This window comes from Uloborus diversus, chromosome 7, assembly GCF_026930045.1.
Source record: "Uloborus diversus isolate 005 chromosome 7, Udiv.v.3.1, whole genome shotgun sequence".
NCBI classification, from domain to species: Eukaryota; Metazoa; Arthropoda; class Arachnida; order Araneae; family Uloboridae; genus Uloborus; species Uloborus diversus.
The window spans coordinates 91,790,837-91,812,264 of NC_072737.1; the positions used below are offsets into that span (position 1 = coordinate 91,790,837).

Here is a 21,428-nt window from a genome sequence, read left to right on the forward strand (position 1 = left end):
ACACAGTATGATAAAATTTACAAAAAGAAAAGTTGCCTTCTCATTACCTGTGAATCGTTTTATGGTTCAAGAAACACAAACATAAAACAAAAATGGAATCAGCAATATTGATAACATATATTTTACTTTTAATTTAAAGCAACTGCGAAATTTACAGCAACTTCACTTACTTACGTGAGTAACATTTAGATAAACAAATGTCTAACCAATAAATCTCTTTTGGAACGCTTCATCTGAACAATAACAACAACAACAAAAAAAATAAATAAATAAATAGAATTATTAAACTGATACATTTTTTATTTGTCGTTTGCCAAATTTAACTTCCTTTTTTTCAATCAATCTTATTTTCAAACTAATGCAATGGAAATAAATCCTACTATTCTAAGGGATGCATTATCAATGCTTGAGAAATAATGCTATTTGAGTGATTGTTTTAGGAAAGGAGTTTGACTTTTTTTACGACAGGAGTATGACAAGTTCCATACGATTTGCTTGTTATGTAGGCCCAGGATTATATTTAAGATAAATAATGTAATTTTTCTGTTCTAACCTCTTAATTCAACTACACACGATGAGTAGAGTTAAAATTTTTTGTTTATTTAAAACAGATATTTTCCAGGAGAATGACAGCGAAAATGTTTCATACCCTATTCTTGAACTTCAAAATTTTAATGAGAACAGCAGACAAATCATATTAACAAAATATTCAAGGAATCCAACAAAATGGTGATAATAAACAGTTTTATAGAGCAGCAAATTAAAAAAAGCTTTTAATTTTAAGACTGCTATTTTATACCTTGCTTAATTTTGTACTACAAATTGAATTTGTGGAATGTTGATATAAAATTTTTAAACAATTTTAGTCCATTTGAAAAACGCATGGGGACACGCCAAAAGTGTGTCTTTCCGGTTAATTCAAAAATTTTTGTAGAAAAAACTAAATTAGTTATTGTTTTAATAAGAGTCGAATAACATCACATACGTTATTTTTAACTATTAAAAAAAAATGAAAACACTTTCTGGGTTATACAATTTTTGTGTTAGGCTACGGGGACATAATAGGATTTTGGAGAATCACCCATATACCGTAAAATCCCGAAAGTATCCCCCCCCCCTATTTTCAAAACAAAACTTGTTGATTTCAGAAGAGGGGGTTATAATAGAGATTTTTTTGAAACAATAGCCAAAATAATAGTTTTTAGTAGTATTAATTTTAGAGTACAGAAAATAAATACTAAGTAAATAAGAGTGAATGAAGAGTGAGAAATTAATTAATTAAAACCTGTCATAATTTTCTTCTTGTAATAAATTGCACGTGGGCTCCATTTTTTTTTTCAAAGGAAAGGATTTTGCACCTGAGTTGGCAAAACCCCTATAATTTATCGCTTGAAAATAAATTATGAACTGAAGGTAATAAGATACAGTAAAAGAGGTAAAATCTTAATGTTCTTGTTTCAAAATAGAAGCAAAAATCACAATCATGACCCCAAATTCGTTACGAAAATCGTAATTTCGAAAACTGTGTATTACAAAATTTGCAAACGTAAAAACAGACAAATCTCTTACTCGATTTAGTAAAATATACATTTCCAATGATCCTAAACTCGTTCAAGTACTTTATTTCTCCTTTAAAAGAGATTATTGTTAAGTTTTGTTGTTGAAGATTTTTACATGTCAGAACAAAAATGCTCCTTCCAAAATGAATAAAAAGCACTAAAATTTCTTTTGTAATACATAAGAAAAAAAAAAGGCGCCTTTGCATCAAAAAGAGTCTAAACATTTTCGAAGGAATGCACCATGGAGACCAGACCTTTTTTTTTTTTTTAATCATTGTGTTTTCTTTTCTTTCTTTTTTTAGATTAGGAAACCTGCACATGGAGGGAGAAACTAAACCTCTGTAAAGGCTTCCTAAGTAAAGCAGAAAATGTTAACTTTTTTTTTTTTTTGGAGGGAGTGGCAAAAGGAGATGATCCGAAAACTTTTAGGTGAAGGGGGGGAGTAAATTTGGGATTATAAAATGATTTCACTTTGCACAAAAAAGGGGGGTGGGTGGGCTATGATCGATAGGGGGGTTACTTTCGTGATTTTACAGTACAATAAAAAAATTGAAAAATTTAATCTGTTGACATTAATTTCAGTTTCCTTCACTATTGATTTTGTTTTTAAATTGCATAATTTGGGGTGCGCCACTTATGAAGCATTTTCCCTTTGCTTGATCAATATTATGATGTGGTGCTTACGACGGGCACAACACATGCTCCTGTAAACATGGTACATTAATTTTTCAAAGTCAGGGGAGGGACAATTGCCCCCTCCTGATTTCCCTAAATGATCGGCCTGCTTGACTTCTAAACTTTTGTATATTCCCATTTTGAAAAAGTTAGCAATGTATATCCCCTTTTTTCCATAACAAAGCCTAAAGTTTTAAATATTGCTTACTTATAGTTCCCAATATTTGCCGAAATATTCTAAAATTCAGTAAAAATTTTATATCCTAATCCTGAATAAATTATACTTTTCTGCAGAATAAGAATAAAAAGAAAACATTAGCATTTATTTGTAATGTTTAGAGAGGGTCATTGCCACAAACACAATACAGCATTCAAAAATAAAGTTAGAACATAGTCCAAAAATATTCACCAACACTTTAGAGCAGGGGTTCGCAAACTCACGGCACCATGAAAATATATTTGAAAAAATGTATGAAATGGTTACGTTTAATTCAAAACATTTTCATTCATGATAAATATATGTAGAATTAAATAACGTCAAACTAACAATTTAAATTATGTTCTGAATTGAAACACTTCGTGCGAAAAGTATAGTTAAAATCCTAGAATTGAAAGGTAGCAGTGGGGATTTTTAACAAAATAGACTGATAAATTTATAAATTATCTGTTTGTAGTTAATTCTTTGAGAGAGTCAGGCAAATGGTGTGCTGAAGTTGCAAAGTTTATATCATGGAAATCCAAAGCTTGAATCAAACCTTGAATGCTTGAATAGTAGTTTCAGTGACCTTGAATTAATAATACTACAAGTGCTATCCTTCAGTACAAAATGGCAAAATTATAAACACTTGAAATTGGAGCTCAACATTTTTTAAGCATGCAGAATACACGAAAAATGTTTTCTGCTTTAAAACTACCAAGCAACACAGATAACCATTTTCAATAACGTACAGTAAATGTTTGTTAAGATGCTCACATAAGATCAAAGTACCACATACATTCTTCAAAAATAGGCTTGATAAAATGTATTCATTGAAAAAGTACTTCCAAACGCACTTAGACAATGCAAATTTACAAGGCACTATGCAAAAAATATATATATTATTAAACCTTGCAATACATCAGTAAAAAATATATTTTATTGCTCAAAACTATTTTCAGCACTGGATAAAATATGGACATATGGAGTATTTCTTGGAGATCAGGAATGAAGCAGAAAATTATGGCTGCATAACAAGCTGTTTCATTAAATGATAGGTTAATTAATCGTCCACTGTGAACTAAGAATTAATTTTATAGTACTCGAAAGTTCACTTACCATTTTAGTGAGCCAAATATATTTTATAATGATTTCAGATAGTTTCAACTTATTATTTTACAACTCATGAAAATAATCAAATTATCACAGTTCACATTCCTTGAAAGTAGTGAAAAATATTTTGCTTTGTGTCAGAGTGTGTAAACCTCAAAATAAATCTAAAACTATCTTTCAGTGTTATGCTCGTATTAGATATCTGAACAATGGTACCTTGGAGTGGCAATTTAGTCATATTTTTTATATAAATTTTAACTGAACTCAATTAATGCTAGAGTTCGGCAGTTTTTTGGAAAACAGAATGAACACCTACAGAGTTTAAGTGATTTAAAATTACAAATGACGAGTTGAAACACAAGCAAAAATAAATTTTACGGCAGCTCCTAGGTAAACTGCTACAAATACCATGAAATTCTTAATGAGTTAAAATGTTTCAAAATAGGGAATTCAGAATTAAATAAGTACTTTATAAAATCAGTTAAGATAAATGAGTTATGATTGCTGAACTCCCAATTCAGTACCTTTTAAAACTGTTCAGATATCTTGTGGAGCACTGCCTTTATCAAGCCTATTCAAGGGCCAATCAATTAAAATAGAAAAGGCACTTTTTTCCTTTAAAAGTCTTCAGGATTGTTTCTGGATGATTTCCAGGCTGGAAACAAACTTACTGCATATCAGCAGGGTTGTGAGGATCATGATACCCAGGATCAGGAGATTGCATCACAGACTGGGGCGTGCCGGGATAGCTGTCCAAGCCACAAGTTCCACTCCAGCTATATAAGGAAAAATACCATGAGAATTGGAGAGCAAGAAATTTAAAGCAATTCTTAATTCTAAATAAAAAACAACTGTTCTTTCTGCAGTCTGGGGTATCCAACTTGTCTGTCATTAAGATCAACTTTGTATGTTAACAAGGTCAGAAGTTTTTTTATTTTTAAGCATACTTGCCAACCTTCAAAGAAAGAAAAACAGGAGATTCCACTAGAGGTACATAGGCGATTCACCAGTGACATATCTTCGCAACAGAATTATAAAATTATGCTTTTAAATAACATAAATACGAAATTTAAAGTGTAATGGGGATTTTTCACAGATGTAAGCTAATTGGTAGCAGTAAGAAAAATATACTGCAAAAGAAAAACCAAAAAAAAAAAGGAGTGAATTTGCTTAAAGTTTCATACATTCCCCAGTCTCTACCAAAAAAGTAACTAAAATACTTAATTATTAAAAACCGGAAAAAAAAATCAATATATAATTAAAATAAAATATAAATTAAGTAGGTATAGGGTAGCTCATGTTAAAATAACTTCAAACTTCCAAAATAATAGAAATATTTAAACAATGGAAAAGGACTGAAATCTGCTGCAATTTTCGGCAAAGCACGTGTTTCGTTGAACATGCAAAGTGGTAAACTTCCAAAAAATTAATTTTAACAAAATGAGTTATTAATTGGAAAAATTCTTATTCCCTGACATTGCTAGACAAGAAAAGGGCGCCATCTATTGACAAGAAAGTGAAACTTTTGATGATTGACTGAAAAAAGTACAAAAACGGGAGAAAATCGTAAAAAACGGGAAATCGGGAGATGAAAGCAAAAAACGGGAGTCTCCCGTTAAAAAAGTAGAGTTGGAAAGTATGTTTTAAACAAGAGAAAAAATTGACGAATGCAAAATTTTAAATTAATACTTTTAATAGTACATTTATTGTATGCATGTAATAATAGTACAGTTATTAAACATACAAATTTTGAGCGTAGCTGTGTAAAGAAGTGACTGTGTAGAAAGGAAGCTCTGAAATTACTTCGAGAAAGTGACGGATTTACCATCTTGCTAATGTTATAATCGAGAGGAGCTCCCACGACATAGGGCTACGAAGGAAGTCCAATGAGGTACATGAAAAATATTTTACACAGATCTGTTCATCTCTAAGGGGTGCCCCAAAAGTACATTGCAAGGGTCCCCAAAACCTTATTCCACAATTGAGGCAGTGACAAGCAAAGGGATGTAAGTGGACATTTTCAAGTAGTAGTCATAGTCATTGAGTAAAACGTGTTTAAAGATAAGATCATAGATAGGATTTCATTGAATTTTTTTTCTAAATTATGTTATACAACAGCACCTGCCAGGACTACTAGTACCATTTCTAGCCCCGAGACAGAAGAGAGGTTCACCTACTATTTGTACTGGTTATCTCCAAATTTTTAATTTTGCCACTTACATCCCTTTGCTTCTCGCTACCTCAATTAACCTGTTGGCCATTTTTGGTGTAAGCCACCTCATCATTCCATTCTTGAATTTACACAGGCAAATGCAGTTACGTTCTGTGGTGATTAAATCCGATCTAAACAAAATTTATATCCTCTTTGGATGAAGGATATCATCTGGCATGCTTGGGATTTGCTCTGCGTTCGTTAAAAATTCATCGTTGGAACATTACAGCAGCAGAAAAAAACAAGCAAAGAAAAATAGCAGGGTTTGCCAGAAGTTAATGATAGAAAGTACCTTAAAATACCTGAAAAGTTTGCCTTGCCCCCTTTAGCTTTCATTTTTTGAAATGAAATGAAGTGAATTTGTTAGTGAAATCTTAACTACTTCCTTTGGTACCAGGAAGTACAAGGTACAATGTTGTAATTGCCAACCGCAAAACCAAAACTAGTAACTAATATTAACCCATACAAGCTAGTGTTATTTTTGTTCACAAGAAACATGAATCAGGTGCCTGATAGAGCCAGAAAAAAAAAACAAAAAAGGGCTGTTTTACTTATCCTAGGCAATAAATTATTTGCGCTAGCCTATTTAGCTACTTTTCACGTAATTTGGCAGGCCTGAGTGAGTAAGAAATTAGAAAAGTTCACCCAATGATACTTGAAGCTGAAGATTTTTCAAAAACTTTTCCATTTATTTTACATTTTAGTCACTTTTATGATGAAATAGTAGTAATTTTTCTACAAAATAGTCATTTTTGCCTTAATTTAGGTTAAAATAGTTGTCATGGTAGCAAACTATTAAAAATAGTCGCCAAAGGCAGCTCTGTATATACTAAGGGTTTACTTATACTCTTAGAGTAAAATTAAATAATTCCTTCTCAGTTTTTTCATCTTTGAACAATACAAATTCGGCAGTGGCATATTTTCTGCAAATATTTTTTAAAGATTTCATATTCATTTAAAGTACACACTTTAATCCACAAATCAGAATAGAAGACTGCAAGCTATGAAATTTGTTTTTAACCTGGTAAATCAAATGGCACACAAATAAATTAAAATGTTTTCTAATTAACTTTACTAATGCATTTTAAGCATACTTTTTTTTTTTTTTTTGTAAAAAAATAATTCCTTTAGTTTTTCGAACTTTGAACAATATAAATTCAGCAGTGTCAAAATTTCTGCAACTATATTTTAAAGATTTCAAATTCATTTAAAGTATACATTTTAATCAGCAAACCAGAATGGAAGATTGCAAGTTATGGAATATGTTTTTAACCTGTCAAATGAAATGGCACACCAATAAATTAAAATGTTTTCAAATTAACTTTACTAATGAATTTTAAGTATAAATTTTTGAGCAATCACGATTGCTTATTGTTCTCACTTGACTGTTTTTGGCGTCCTATCATTTTATTTTCCCACCGCCACCCTCCGCACCATCACCGTCGACCGGCTCCTTACGATGCTGCTCCTATAGCGAAAACCGTCTCCAGGTTTCATCCATGTCCTACACACGCGCGCATGCATACACAACTACACACACATGCACACACATATACACACACATACACAAACACACACACAAATACAGACAGACACCTACACATGCACACACACAAACACATACACACACTCATACAACATCTACCCACACATTCATGCCTGCACACACACATACCCCCACATACACACGCATTCATACACACAACTACTCACACACTTATGCCTGCACACAGACACAAACACACATGCCTACATACACACACTGGTGATTGCGAAAACATAATTTGAATTCAAGATGTCAAAATTCAAATTAATTTTTTTTGTAAAAAAACTGTTAAGATCTCAAAGTCCGCAGAAAAAGATCAGTATCCCTGTGTTTATTTTGAAATAGAGATCAATAGCGAAGAAAAGTCAAAATTGCTATTAAAAGCATAATAAAAAATAAGGATACAGTTGTGAAGAAGCTCATATAGTTATATTCGGTTTTCATAAAAACCAGCTAACTGTAAAAGTAGTTGGATAGGTTTGATATCCAACATTACATGATTAATAAATTAGGATTATAATCACAAAGTAACAGATCAAATATTTCTCCAGAAACCCCCCCCCCCCCCTTTTTTTGACTAGCTAAGAAATACTTACCCAGGAATTTGAGTAACTAGAACTGGTCTCACATATCCATTAACAGATGAAGGTTGATTCTCTGAAGAAAGAGAGGTGTATTCAACATTAGAGAAACAAAACAGATAGAATGTAAGCTAACATAATTAGTTGAAAAATAAAGAAATGTAAACCTTTAAATACATAGCATAATATCAATACCATTACCCTATCAGGGGATCTTTTTAAGGAAAACATAACTTACAAACTTAGTGCATAAACACACTTTCCAAAATGAATGAACTAATGTCTTTCAAAATGTACATGAATTGAATCATAACTGAGAAAAATAGCCAAAACAATGGATGGCATTCATTAGCCACATTAACATGCGACTTTTGTACCATGCATTTTCCCCGTTCAAACTCCAAAAAAAAAAAAAAAAAAAAAAAAAACCCAGCTGGGAAACACACCAATCACATGTAAAAAGAGCTTGTACCATACCCAGTATTTGAAAAAGCGGTTTTACCCGGTCTCCTTAGCGGCTATACCCAGCTAGTAAACTAACTCGTTTTGCAAAGAGAATTCTGGGTAAAAACTCCGCATTTACAGCAGGAGGATAAAAGAGCCACATTTACCCGGGAAATAACCGGACTGTTGTTAAAAGCAGGTTTCTTCTGGGGTAGAAAAGGTCCATGTAAACGCTGTTTAGATCTCAACCCAAGCAATGAACTCAACTACATGAGATATTTTGCGATTAATTCAATTCATCAAGATTTTATTCAGCTCCCGTGCAAATTTTAAATATTAAGATGAGAGGAAATTAAAAAATATAAGACTGTGTGACTGGATTTCATTGACAAAAAAGTATCTTCATAAGCAGGCTATTTGAGTTAACCAAAGTCGTAGAAATTTATACTTTCAAAAAGCTGTATAATTATGAATGTGGAACATTTTAGAAAATTATAGCCAATATTATACTTCCTAAAGTAAAACAAATTATTTACCAAGTACAAAAAATTTAATTGAAAAGAAAAAAAAAATCTTTTGGACTTGCTTTCAGCTGTGACATGGAGAAATATTAATGGACTCGGATTTTTTTTCTTTTTAGGTGTACTCTTGACTATACTCCTTCGGGTATGCATAGAATAACAAACTGTATCAACTGTAAATGCATTTCGAAAAGATGATACATATGCAATGTGATAACGCAATCAGGTTTAGCTTAATTAGTAAGTGTTTTCACGTCTATCAGGAATAATGTGCAAAACAGGTTGCGTTCATATTGGCAACACGTCTACCTAAACATGAAATGCAAACTTGACGAGTATGAATAAATTCTGGATTATTATACAATTTTTGACCTAGCTGTTACAAGGTTGAATCATGTCATAATTAGTAATCTACATGTAAGAAAAGTAAGAACTTCATTCATTCCAGAGAAACAGAAAGGTTACTCAAATTTTGTAACACACATGACTATCAAAGTGAAGCCATTTTCAGAAATGTTGAATCTAGTTTCATAAGCTGTAAAACAGAGAACTTACAACGACAATTACTGATGTAGGAAAGTTCATCTATAATGATACATTAAAATATAATGTTTTTTTTTTCTTTTTGAAAGTAGAATTTAGAATTGCTCTTTATTGCATTTGTAACCCTTATATTTAAATGAATTGCTGAGATAACATGGTAAATGAATAAAAATCATTAGAATGAATAAGTTTTCAAGTAAAAAATATGCATGACCTATTCATAGGTTCTAAACTGTTTCATAACTTTTGTTTGTGAAGGGACTTGTTTTGAAATTCATGACTTTTTTTGGGGGGGACATCTCTGATTGACACTTTCAAGTGTTGTCTTCCACATTCAACCAATCATAATAATAAATCAAGACTTTCTTGGTAATTTCATAAAGTGATTAAGAAAGTACAGAATGGTGAGTGATGAAAATAATATTAAATTCAAAGATATGCACAATAATGAACAATGAACATGAAAGCACAGAGAATGGATATCAATTTGATAAATTGCCAAAGTGTGTTCAATATGCGATCTTGAGGCCTTAGCATAAAATCATTTCTTCAATGATAAACTTAAATGTAAATACTACTCACCAGTGTATGTGTAGTATTTTCCAAATGCTTGATCCTTGGGAATATCGGGATATAGGTAGAGGAGATTTTTAAGATCACTGATTCGATCAGCTAAACTTCTTATCACAAAGTCCCGACTTGTAAAAGGTTGGACCATAAATACCTCTTGGCCCTCTGCAAAAATAATTGCTTTTTAATTGAAAAAGAAAAAAAATGTATAAAATTAAGTAAATATCAATCAATCCATTTTTTTTTCACTGCAAGTTTTGGGTAACAAAACAGTACACTAAAAATATTATGTGAAATAATAACACTGCTTTATCCTTTATTTGTCTAGTACCATAGAAAAATTCAACTGAAATCAACATATATACAAGAGATCAGTGGCGGCTTGTGCCTTGAAAAAGTGAAAGGGCCAGATGATGGGTCATTTGCACCCCCCCCCCCCCCAGTTTTTGAAAAAAAAAATTAACTTTCGTAAATTATTATTTTTTTGTGTGTGTTAAATTAATAAAATTAAATTCTTTTTAAACACAGGACAAGCTACAAAATACTTAAACTACTATGAGTAAATCACGAAAGATATTAATCTTTATGTCCATGATTGCCAGCAGGGTGGTGCATTTTCACCCCCTGGCTTTTACAAGTAAAATTTAATTAATTAGATAAGGTAAAGCTATAAAATACATCAGGAAATTGATCAATATCACATTTATATCCAGTACGCCTCCCTCGCAGCACCGGTAAGGGGCTGCAAGAGAAGTATTTTCACCCCCTGGCTTTTCAAAATAAATTTTAGAAAGCAATATTAATCTAATATTTTAATAGTAATATTATTTTTAATCTTTTAAAAACAAAAAAAAATTGAATGAGTAAAATTAATTCTATTTTAAGCAAGACCAAATTACAAAAGTGAGAAAATACTATGATCAGAGAAGTATGTAAAAATTATAAATTCATTAACGTTATCAAAGATGAAATGCATCTCAGTATTTGCTTTAAAATAAATAAAATAAAAATAGATAAACTAAATTTTAAAAAACTAAAAATAAATAACTTAAAAAACTTGTAAAGAAAATCTCAGCAATTTCCATGCAGGTGTACCCATCTGCATATATTAATCTGTTGGCGCCCATGGGCCAGATTCAGAATTTTTATGCAGACAAAAGGAAAAAAAAATTTTTTTAATATTTATTTTCTTCAAATTATTAAGTTTTTCTTTAAAACTACATGAGCAGTACTTTAAAATAAGTAATAATTTCTGTGTAACAATGGAAAGACATTTTATTGAATAATAAAAAAAAAAAAAAAATCTTGTAACGATATATGCACTGCACATACGTACATCCTACAACACACAACAGTGGTGCAACTAGAAAATAATTTTAATAAGGGGGGGGGGGCACAATAGGAAAAAAATCTCATCAATTTGATTGATTTGATTTTCTCATCAAATCTCTCAATTTTGAAACTTGTTATTTTAAAAACGAAATTTTACAGTCTTTGGTGATGTTAGGGGAAAGAACGGCACAAGGTACTCCGCAGAAATTTGTAGAAATCGAAGCCTTAAACAGAGCTTTATAGGCCATATTTATTGACATTAGGGTAAGGATTGCTTTTTTTTTCCTTTCTTTTTTGAAAAGCAAATAGAAATTAATTCCTTCTCCCCCTTCCAATTTTTCGAAATTGCAGTTTCAAAAATGCAATTGTAGACAAACTTTGAAGATTTTTACGGGGAAGAGGTTTTGGAGCTTTCCCCTGGAATTTTTTTCAAAATTGAAGTCCTAAAAACTTAAGCACAATATTCTATGATATTATAAGGAGGGGTTCAGAGACTATCCCACTTAAATATTTTTAAAAGCGGCTGATTCAAAAACCTATTTTTTCATGATATTAAAGAAAGGCGGTTCGGGGGCATCCGCCCGAATATTTTCTAAAAATTAAGTCTTAAAAACACGATTGTAGAACCATATTTGGCAACATTAGGGACAGCAATCTTTCAAAACTGAAGCTCCAAAAATGCAGTTTTAAGCGATTTTTGAACCCAGTTTTAAGCGATGTTGTAAGGTAAACTTAGACTTTCCCTGGAAATTTTGCAAAATTGAAGATCTGGAAATGAAAGTTCAAATGTTTCGTAATGTTTTTGGCGGAAGAGGGGGATAGGGAGGAGAGACTTTCAGACCCCGAAGTGGTTTTTTGAGGGGAAAAAGTAGGAAATAAGGAATTAAAAATTAAAAAAGTAGGAAAAGTAGGAAAAAAATCACTTAAAAAAGTAGGAAAAAATAGGAAGAGATAGGACTACACACACGTTAAGATGACTGACAATCATTAGGATGAAAAAAAAACTGGTGGAAACAAAGATATTAATTACAAAAATATGAAAATAAAATCTAAACAAAGAAACACCTTTCACCAATAGAGTAATTTGAATTTTGACTCCTTGAATTCAAATTATACTTTTCGCAATCACGAGTGTGTTTGTGTGTGGGGGTATGTGTGTTTGTGTGTGGGGGTATGTGTGCTTGTGTGTAGGGGGTATGTGTATGTGTGTAGGGGGTATGTGTATGTCAGTGGCGGCTCGTGCCTTAATTTAGTGGGAGGGCCAGCAGTTATGTTTATGAGTCATTCTTCAAAAAGGAACTTTTCTGTCACAGGGCTTTTACAGTAAAAACTTTAGGGAACAATTCATTTAACAATGGTTTTTAATTTCATCAAAAATATATCTATTTAAATCTGCTAACAATTTTTTAATAATATTTTTTATTTTAGAAAATTTTTGGTTCACAACAGGTGAATTCTCACCTCCATGGCATGTCACACAACTTGTGTGACTGTTTTTGTTGCTTAATAACGTGTTTAATTAAAATTATATACTTATTTATTTATTGTTCCTTTCACAAGTTTCTCAAATACTAATTGTTTAAGTATATTTAATTTTTTAATATTGATTTTTAGTTCGTTTTAGTAGGACAAGGGGTCATAGTAAATTCTCACCTCTGTTACTTAAACACAAAATGCCATCCCTCATTAACACGTGGAAGTAATGAAATCAAATTTTATTTTCCATGATACAAGGGAGTCCCCTTGTTTATTTTCAGCCATAGTTGAAGTTGTGAGATTTTTGTCGAAAAACAAAAAGATAGATTTTGCTTCAAAAACTTGGTATGGTTATTCTGACTTCTCACCTCCGTGAACTTGAATTTCAGGGATGTAAATTTATGTAAAAAAAAGAAGTGAACTTGTTTTCATATGCTTAACATGGGCAGATTGTAGCAACGAAGAAAAAATAATTTCCCATGAAAAATGTATCAATTAGGTTTATATTAATGGAAAGATCCCCACCTCCGTGACAGACCATATCAATGTCATTATTTCTGAGGTGAAAATAACTGATGGGGGGGGGGGGGGAATACATCAATAATAGGCATTCTACCAAAATTATAAATTGCCAGTATATCCTCAAATCTACTAAATACTGTTTTTTAACATACATTTGAAACTACTAATTAAGCCGTACTTTAATTAAGAGAGCTTAATATTATATTCCCACTAATCATTAAAACAGCAGATTATTTGCACAACTAACAAAATTATTACTTTGATATTAAATTGACCTCAATTTTTTAATATTAAAAGTTTTTTCTTTTTTATTTCCTTGAACAAGGCATTTTTTATTTTTTATTTTTTTTTATTTATGAGTAAAATAATTGAAACTTAGCTGGGCCATTGTTTCTGGTTACTTCTAGAAGATAACACTTTCATGTAAGAATGAAAAAAAAAAAAAAGAAAAGAAAACAAAAGGCTTCGAAATTGAAAAATATTTGCGTTCCTTACCACTAAAAACACCCCCGCAAAAAACGGAATTGCTAGGTGAATTAAATTATTTTCAGGACAGGCATAAAAAGGTATGCAACAATATTTACAAAAATACTTTAATTGCAATATAAGCATCTGGACTTAACAATTCAAGCAACCTTAAAACTAAAACATGGATAACTGACAAATCGCGTCTAAACTGTCTGAACAACAACAAAAATAATATAAAAGAAATGAACAGAATATTTCTATTGCTGCATTTTTTACTTATCAACTTTCAAATTTAACTTTTGTTTTATCATCATCATTAAATAATTTTGAGTAAGAGTGGCTGAAAAATTAATTACGGTCACACATGTACCCTTAACAAAATATTTAATCGACTAGTTATGGACACAATAACTTGAAAGGATCTTAAATATTTTAACTAATGGCAAAATTATACCTATATGATACAAAAAAAGTTAAGGTACACGTACCAATAGAACTGCGATCAGCTGAAAAACAGCAATATTATTTCTACAGCGTCTCTCGATTTTTTTTTTTTTTTTTTGGACATTCGGACCTGCAAAAGCTTTAAAAAAAGAAAAAAAATTCACGCGGACCTGTGCTGTTTTTTTTTAAAACTTGTAAAAAAAAAATGTTCGTGAACCGTTAAAAACTAGTAAAAAAATTTACGAACGGCTGAAGTCCCCCCCCCCCTCCTTTTTAAAAAGTAATAATAATAATAAATGAATAAGTAAATACAGAAATAAAACTCTATTAAATAACTGTTATACAAATATTTAAATGTTACGACAAGAAGTAACTATGGTAAAAAAAAATGGACATAAGTAAAAAAAAAGTTGCTGAGAAATCATAGAAAATTATGAAAATTAATCTCAAAACTGACGTAAAAGATTTAGTGTTCGATAATATTATCATTAGGTATTATAAAGTTTTCTTTTTTTTTCTTTTCTTTTTTTTTTTTTTTTTTTTTGCGTGGGCGACCACCAAAAAATCTGAGGACCAGTCTTTTTTTTTTTTTTTTTTTTTTTTGGCCGGTGCGGTCAGACTACCGGACTACTCTACTATTCGAAAGTCCTTACACAGAAATTGAGAATAAGCATCTCCAACCCCAAAAACAAACAAATAGTTATGTATGCGTTGTAACACAAATGCACTGAATCTCGTGAAACCGGCAATTTCCATGCTATATATAGTAATAGCTGTTGAAGAGGAAAAAAATTAACTAAAAAAAAAACAGAAGCGGAACGGTATGATAAAAGGTTTTCCCTGAAACATGGGCAGGGGGCAGCTGATTCTCTGCCCTTTTACATGTTACTCTATTGAGCGAAGTTGCTACTCTTCCTCGCTTCCAAACCGCTATAGACAACTACGATTTCGTTCGGGCTCGGCGAATTTTGCCCACCCTTGAGTTGCAATGAATTCCTTCGGGTGTTGTCACCCGCCGTTTTTCGCTTTCTGATTCAGTCCTTGCGATTGGCTAAGGGCAGAGGCGTGGTTCTTAGTTTCGGGGGCAGCTTCGAGCGAGCCCACAGTTCTCAAAGCTGTGCACAGCGCTAAAATTAATGGGATTTAAAAACTTTCTGGTTATGTTTATAGATATTCGGGGAGGGGGGGGGCTAGATGTTGGAAATCTCTTGTTCGCCATACTTTTTGCTTTTTTAAACTGGAACACAAAACCATATTTTTGTTAATAATGTATTTTATTAATTACAATTTTTTTGGGTGGGCCGGGCCCACCCTGCCCATAATGACGAGCCGCCCCTGGTGTATGTGTGTAGGGGGTATGTGTATGTGTGTGTAGGCATGTGTGATTGTGTCTGTGTGTGGGGGGGTATGTGTATGTGTGTGTAGGCATATGTTTGTGTCTGTGTGCAGGCATGAATGTGTGGGTAGTTGTGTGTATGTGTATGTGTGTGTATGTGTTTGTGTGTGTATGTGTGTGTAGTTGTGTATGTATGCGCGTGTGTGTAGGACATGGATGCAACCTGGAGACGGTTTTCGCTGAGGTAAAAAAATAGGCTTTGTCGCAACTAATTTAGGGAAAGCTGCATTTTTGCAGGATGTTAGCAAATAAAGTATACACTAAAAAAGTACAAAGTCCCGACCCCCACCCCTCTTGCTTTCTCCCCCTACCCCCTCCGAAACATTGCAAGAGCAGTACTATGATTATACGTTTTTCGTGTCGCAACTAATTAGGGAAAAGCTGAATTCTGGCAGGATGTTAGTACATAAAGAATACACTAAAAAGTCACAAAGTCCCGACCCCCACCCCTCTTGCTTTCCTCCCACCCCCTCCGAAACACTGAAACATTGCAATAGCAGTACTATGATTATACGCTTTTTGTGTCGCAACTAATTAGGGGAAAGCTGAATTTTGGCAGGACGTTAGTAAATAAAGAAAACACTAAAAAACCGCAAAGTCCCGACCCCTACTCCTCCTGTCCCCCCCCCCCTCTCTGAAACACTTAGACCATCAAGAGCAGTACTATGATTATTCGCTTTTCTTTTCGCAGCTAATTAAGAGAAAGCTGGATTTTTGCACGATGTTAGTACATAAAGTGTACACTAAAACCTAGACAGTCTCGATCCCAACCCCTCTTGCTGCTCCCCCCCCCTCCTTCCGAAACATTGCTCACTCATCAGTTCAGTACTATGATTATACGCGTACAGCTTGAAAATTTATGATGTTACCAAGGTATTCCTTTTTTTATTTCACTCCTAACAATATTATAAACCAGTGGTGCCAAACCTAAGGCCCAGGTGCCGTATCCGGCCCGCGAAGCTGATCCGTGTTGCCCGTTGTTTTGTGAAATGTTACAACTCAAAGAGCACAATTAATGACAAATTTACAAATTGTTAGCCAAATATTTAGAAATTGGTTTCTGAAAACATTGTTGGGGACCACTGTTATACACAAATTATGAAACATACAATTTTTATGTAGATAGCTCAGTTTCACCATTTTACCAACTTAATCATATGCGGAAATCTCACAACAAAAACCAAAAAGTAACTTCAACAAATTAATAGCTTTTTATCATTACGTCTTGGAAAGAAATGTTTTAACAAAATTTATAGATAATAATATGATAATAGTCATTTTCTTGAAATGGATCAACAACGTAATAAGGGGCCATCTTCTAATATTTCGTTGGTTTGGTCCGAAATATTGTTACAGTGCATTCCACTATAGTGTCCACACATAGACGTGCAATCGAACCTAGCTTTACGACAGATGCAGTTTGGAACACATAATCTTTTCAATTGCAAGATACTAATTGGAGAAGTTCACTTGAAGCAGAGGTAATCTTCATGAACTTAGGAATCAGTTTGTTGCATGAAGTATAATGCCATCCCCACTCTTCTGGGGGAAGTTTAAAATCTAACCGAGTTTGAATCTGGTGTTGACCCTAAAGACTCTGGTGGAAACCTTAAAAAGATATTGACGGGTTACGTCTGAAGTTGGTGGAAGTTTTGATAAATCAAAAGTGGACTTAAGGCACTTTTTGTGATTAATTGCTTTTCACAAACTTTTATTCAAACTTGGTTAGGTTTTAAACTTCCAGCAGAAGAATGGGTTTGGAAATATATTTCAAGCAACAGACTGATTCCTAAGATCATGACAATTACCTCTCTGCTCAAAGTGAAAATCTCCTACTAATATCTTGCAACTGTAAGACATTGTGTTGCAAACTGCAGCTGTCGTAAAACTGGGTTCAATTGTACGTCTATGTGTGGACACTGTAGTGGAATGCATTATAACAATATTTCAGACCAAGCCAACAAACTGTTAAATGACCCCTCATAAAAGAAAAATTGTAGTTATAATAACTTGATGCCTTTTTTTTTTTTGAATGCAACCTGTTTTTCAGAAACCAGTTGCTACATAGTCCTTGAGTTGTAACATTTCGCAAAACAACGGTTCACACTGATCAGTTTCATGGGTCGGATGTGACCCGTGGGACGTAGGTTAGGCACCACTGGTTTATAATATTGTAAGAAGTGAAATAAAAAAAGGAATACTCCGGTATCATCATTAGTTTTTGAGCTGTAAGCGTATAATCATAATATTGCTATTGCAATGCTTCGGACGGAGCGGGGGGGGGGGATGAAGCAATAGGGGTAAGGACTTTGTGTTTTTTTTAGTGTATACTTAGTATATCAACATCTTGAAAAAAAATCGGCTTTCCCCTATTTAGTTGGGACACGAAAAGCGTATAATCATTGTACTGCTCTTGCAATGTTTCGGAGGGGGGTGGGGGAGAAAGGGGGGTGCGGGTCGGGACTTTGTCTTATTTTAGTGTATACTTTTGCTCTAACATCTTGAAAAACATCCGCTTTCCCAAATTAGTAGCGACACGAAAAGCGCATAATCATAGTACTGCTCTTGCAATGTTTTGGAGGGGTTGGGGAAGAAAGCAAGAGGGGTGGGGATTGGGGCGTTGTACTTTTTTAAAGAATACATTACGTACTAACATCCTGCCAAAATTCAGCTTTCTCTTAGTTGCGACAAGAAAAGCGTACAATCATAGTACTGTTCTTGCAGTGTTTCGTAGGGGGTGAGGGAGTGGGGGGGAGAAAGAGTGGTGGGGGGCGGGACTTTGTATTTTTTTAAAGTGTACTTTATGTACTAACATCCTTCCAAAATTCAGCTTTCCCCTAATTAGTTGCGACACGAAAAGCGTATAATCATAGTACTGCTCTTGCAATGTTTCGGAGGGGGTGGGGGCGAAAGCAAGAGGGGTGGGGGTCGGGACTTTGTGGCTTTTTAGTGTGTACTTTATGTACTAACATCCTGCCAAAATTCAGCTTTCACCTAATTAGTTGCGACACGAAAAGCGTATAATCATAGTACTGCTCTTGCAATGTTTCGGAGGAGGTGGGGGCGAAAGCAAGAGGGGTGGGGGTCGGGACTTTGTACTTTTTTAGTGTATACTTTATGTACTAACAATCTGCAAAAATTTAGCTTTCCCTAAATTAGTTGCGACACGAAACCTTTATTGACTGGGCTAATAGGAGCAGCATCGTGAGGAGCCGGTCGACGGTGATGGAGCGGAGGGTGGCGGTGGGAAAATAAAATGATAGGACGCCAAAAACAGTCAAGTGAAAGCAATAAGCAATCGTGATTGCTCAAAAAAAAAAGGAAAACGACTGAAAATGCAGAACTAAAATAAAATGTGTTCTTAAATATGGGACATAAAATTTATAATAAAATAATTAAACTAAATAAATAACGAAATAAGTCAACTAAATAGTTTGTACTATGTTATGTATTTTTAGCATTCAACATACATTTGTTTCAGGCACGTCATTTATGGGGGTCAATTTCTCCCCTCCTTGGCTTTGGAAAATTAATGCTTGTGGGGCTTTTGTTGTTTGCAGATAAAATTTGCATTCATTATACACCCTTCGCTAGCCACCTCCGGGGGGGGGGGGGGGATCAAAGTGATGAGTCAGTTATAATTTTAATCAAGCAATAAAAACGAATATTGTTTTAATGGTTTGATGATTTTTACCTTCTTCTTGTTCCAAAATTTTTGTCACGAAAATAAAAAATCCATGCATGGTAAACATAACATTTCTATCAAAGACAAAGATCAGTTACTAACGTTTCTTTGTGCAAAAAAGGGAAGGCATGTAGTTTATCTCAATCCTCACCATACAACAAAAATATTCATTCGGAAATTGTTCTCGAAATTGAGAGTGAGGGGGGAGCACCTGAACTCAAATGCCTGTATATATATCTCTTTCTCCCCCCTCCCTTTGATCAGGCGCACTAAGTAAAATAACTTACAGTAGATACGCCGCATCGGTATAATTGCCGCACCCGAAAAGAGTAAGAGTCTGCCAAAAAAATTTCAAATGCTCAGAAATGTCGCATTGCCATAAACACAGCACATAAAAATGATGTGCAACTCCTCGATATTGATGATATATCAAAGTAGAAAATACCCATTAAAAAGAAAAAAAATACATATTAGTTAGTAGCTCTATCCCCCAACTTTTAAAAATATGAAGAAATAAAAACAAAATATTGCATTTAAATTGATTTCTGATTTTTCTCCAAAAATCGGGAACGTTTTGCCCATCCAGGTTTTGCTATGTTTTTTTTTTTTTTTTTTTTTTTTTTTTTTTGCAAATACACTCTTTGCAAGGAAAGAAAATGAAATTTTATAAAATTTATAATCATGTTTACGATTTAGAATGAACAATAATCATACTTATGTACGAAAAAAGTTTCCGCGATTATTTTTCAAGTAGTCAGTTTTTGCGAATTTTTGTTATCTGTCGCTTTTATGTTGTATAAAATATGTATAGTGTACAAGTTTTTCATTTTTTGCTTCCTTATGTTCCTTTTAAGGTTTTATATTATCTTTTTGTTTAAATTGAGATCCATTTCACTTGTAATCATACAAAAAATTGGCGAATAGGAAATTCGGTTTTTCACGCATTTTTTTGAACAGTCGGCCGTTTACTTTACTTAAAGCTTCTAATTGATGGGTAAATAATATATGATTGCATCAGAATGTGCCAGTATCTATTTTTTTTTAGTTTCGTTAATACAGTAGGACTGAAGTCAGGGCGATAAAAAGAAAAGTCGATCATAAACGCCGCAACGGCAAAAAAAGTCACTTATGAAAATTTAACTTTTAAACACACAAACGTTCCTTCCAGAAATTACTGTAGTCGTTCAATGAAAAGCTAAGGATCCGTTTGTTCCTTTTACTTTTCAAAATCAAAACATGCAGAAAATTATCGGTGCGGCATTGTAAAAATTAAGAATCAATGCACAATTAGAAGTGCTATACTAAAGAAAGAAAAAGTAGGAAAAAAAAGGAAAAAGTAGGAAAATAAGGAGAGAGCTCTAAAAAGTAGGAAAAACTAGGAAAAATAGGAACTCTTCGGGGTCTGGACTTTTATTTTCAGACGAACTTGGAAAAAGAAAAGAACATAAAGAAAGAAAAAACATTTTTAATATTCACATCTTATGTGCAGCTTTTCCTAAGTTCTTATGCAAAAATAAATGAATTCAAAAATGATTTTGACAAGCAAAAAACGGGAGTAGATTTTACTCAATTTCATTACAAAAATAGCCATTTTGATACAGAATTTTCAAAACTAAGCCAGATGTAGCAGTGCTTTGGTGCAGCTGTTGAAGCATTGTATTTATCAAAAGCTTTTCTACTTCTAGTTCTTCTCTTAATTGTGCAAACAATGATAGCATAGCTGCTAAATTTAAGATTTAAAAAATAATAATAATAAATAAAATAAAAAAAGACCTCCAGTAGGAAAAAAAAGTAGCAGGAAAAGTTTAGAATTTAAGAAGACTATTCCATTACAACACTTCAAATTATATTGCTTTGCATATTTTTCCCATTCCATTCAAAAATTTAAAAATAACATACATTAGCCTACTTCAACTTAAACCTGTTTTCACTGGAGGTAAATCATATACAAAGCTTGTGCAAAAATAGTTATAAAAAATAAAATAGGTTTTTAAATATATATAAAATACCGAAAATGAAAAATAATCAACTTACTAAAAGCTCATTCATCCTACCTACAGCGATGCTACTCTCATATTAAAGCTTTTCCTAATAATCTTTACAACTTTTAGCAGCTTTCAGTAGTTTTTAATGGCTAACACATGC

The 21,428-nt window shown here is 32.9% G+C and overlaps 1 protein-coding gene across 1 annotated transcript in view; it reads right to left on the reverse strand.

The window, feature by feature from the left end:
* The window catches only part of LOC129226409 (signal transducer and activator of transcription 5B-like), a 112,172-nt gene that overhangs the window by 8,497 nt on the left and 82,247 nt on the right, over nucleotides 1-21,428 (reverse strand). Inside the window, exons 20-22 of the mRNA XM_054861008.1 lie at nucleotides 9,973-10,125; nucleotides 7,898-7,958; nucleotides 4,215-4,319 (exon numbers count right to left, since the gene is read on the reverse strand). Coding sequence (XP_054716983.1) covers nucleotides 4,215-4,319; nucleotides 7,898-7,958; nucleotides 9,973-10,125 — 319 coding nt within the window. The remainder of the gene's footprint in view (nucleotides 1-4,214; nucleotides 4,320-7,897; nucleotides 7,959-9,972; nucleotides 10,126-21,428) is intronic.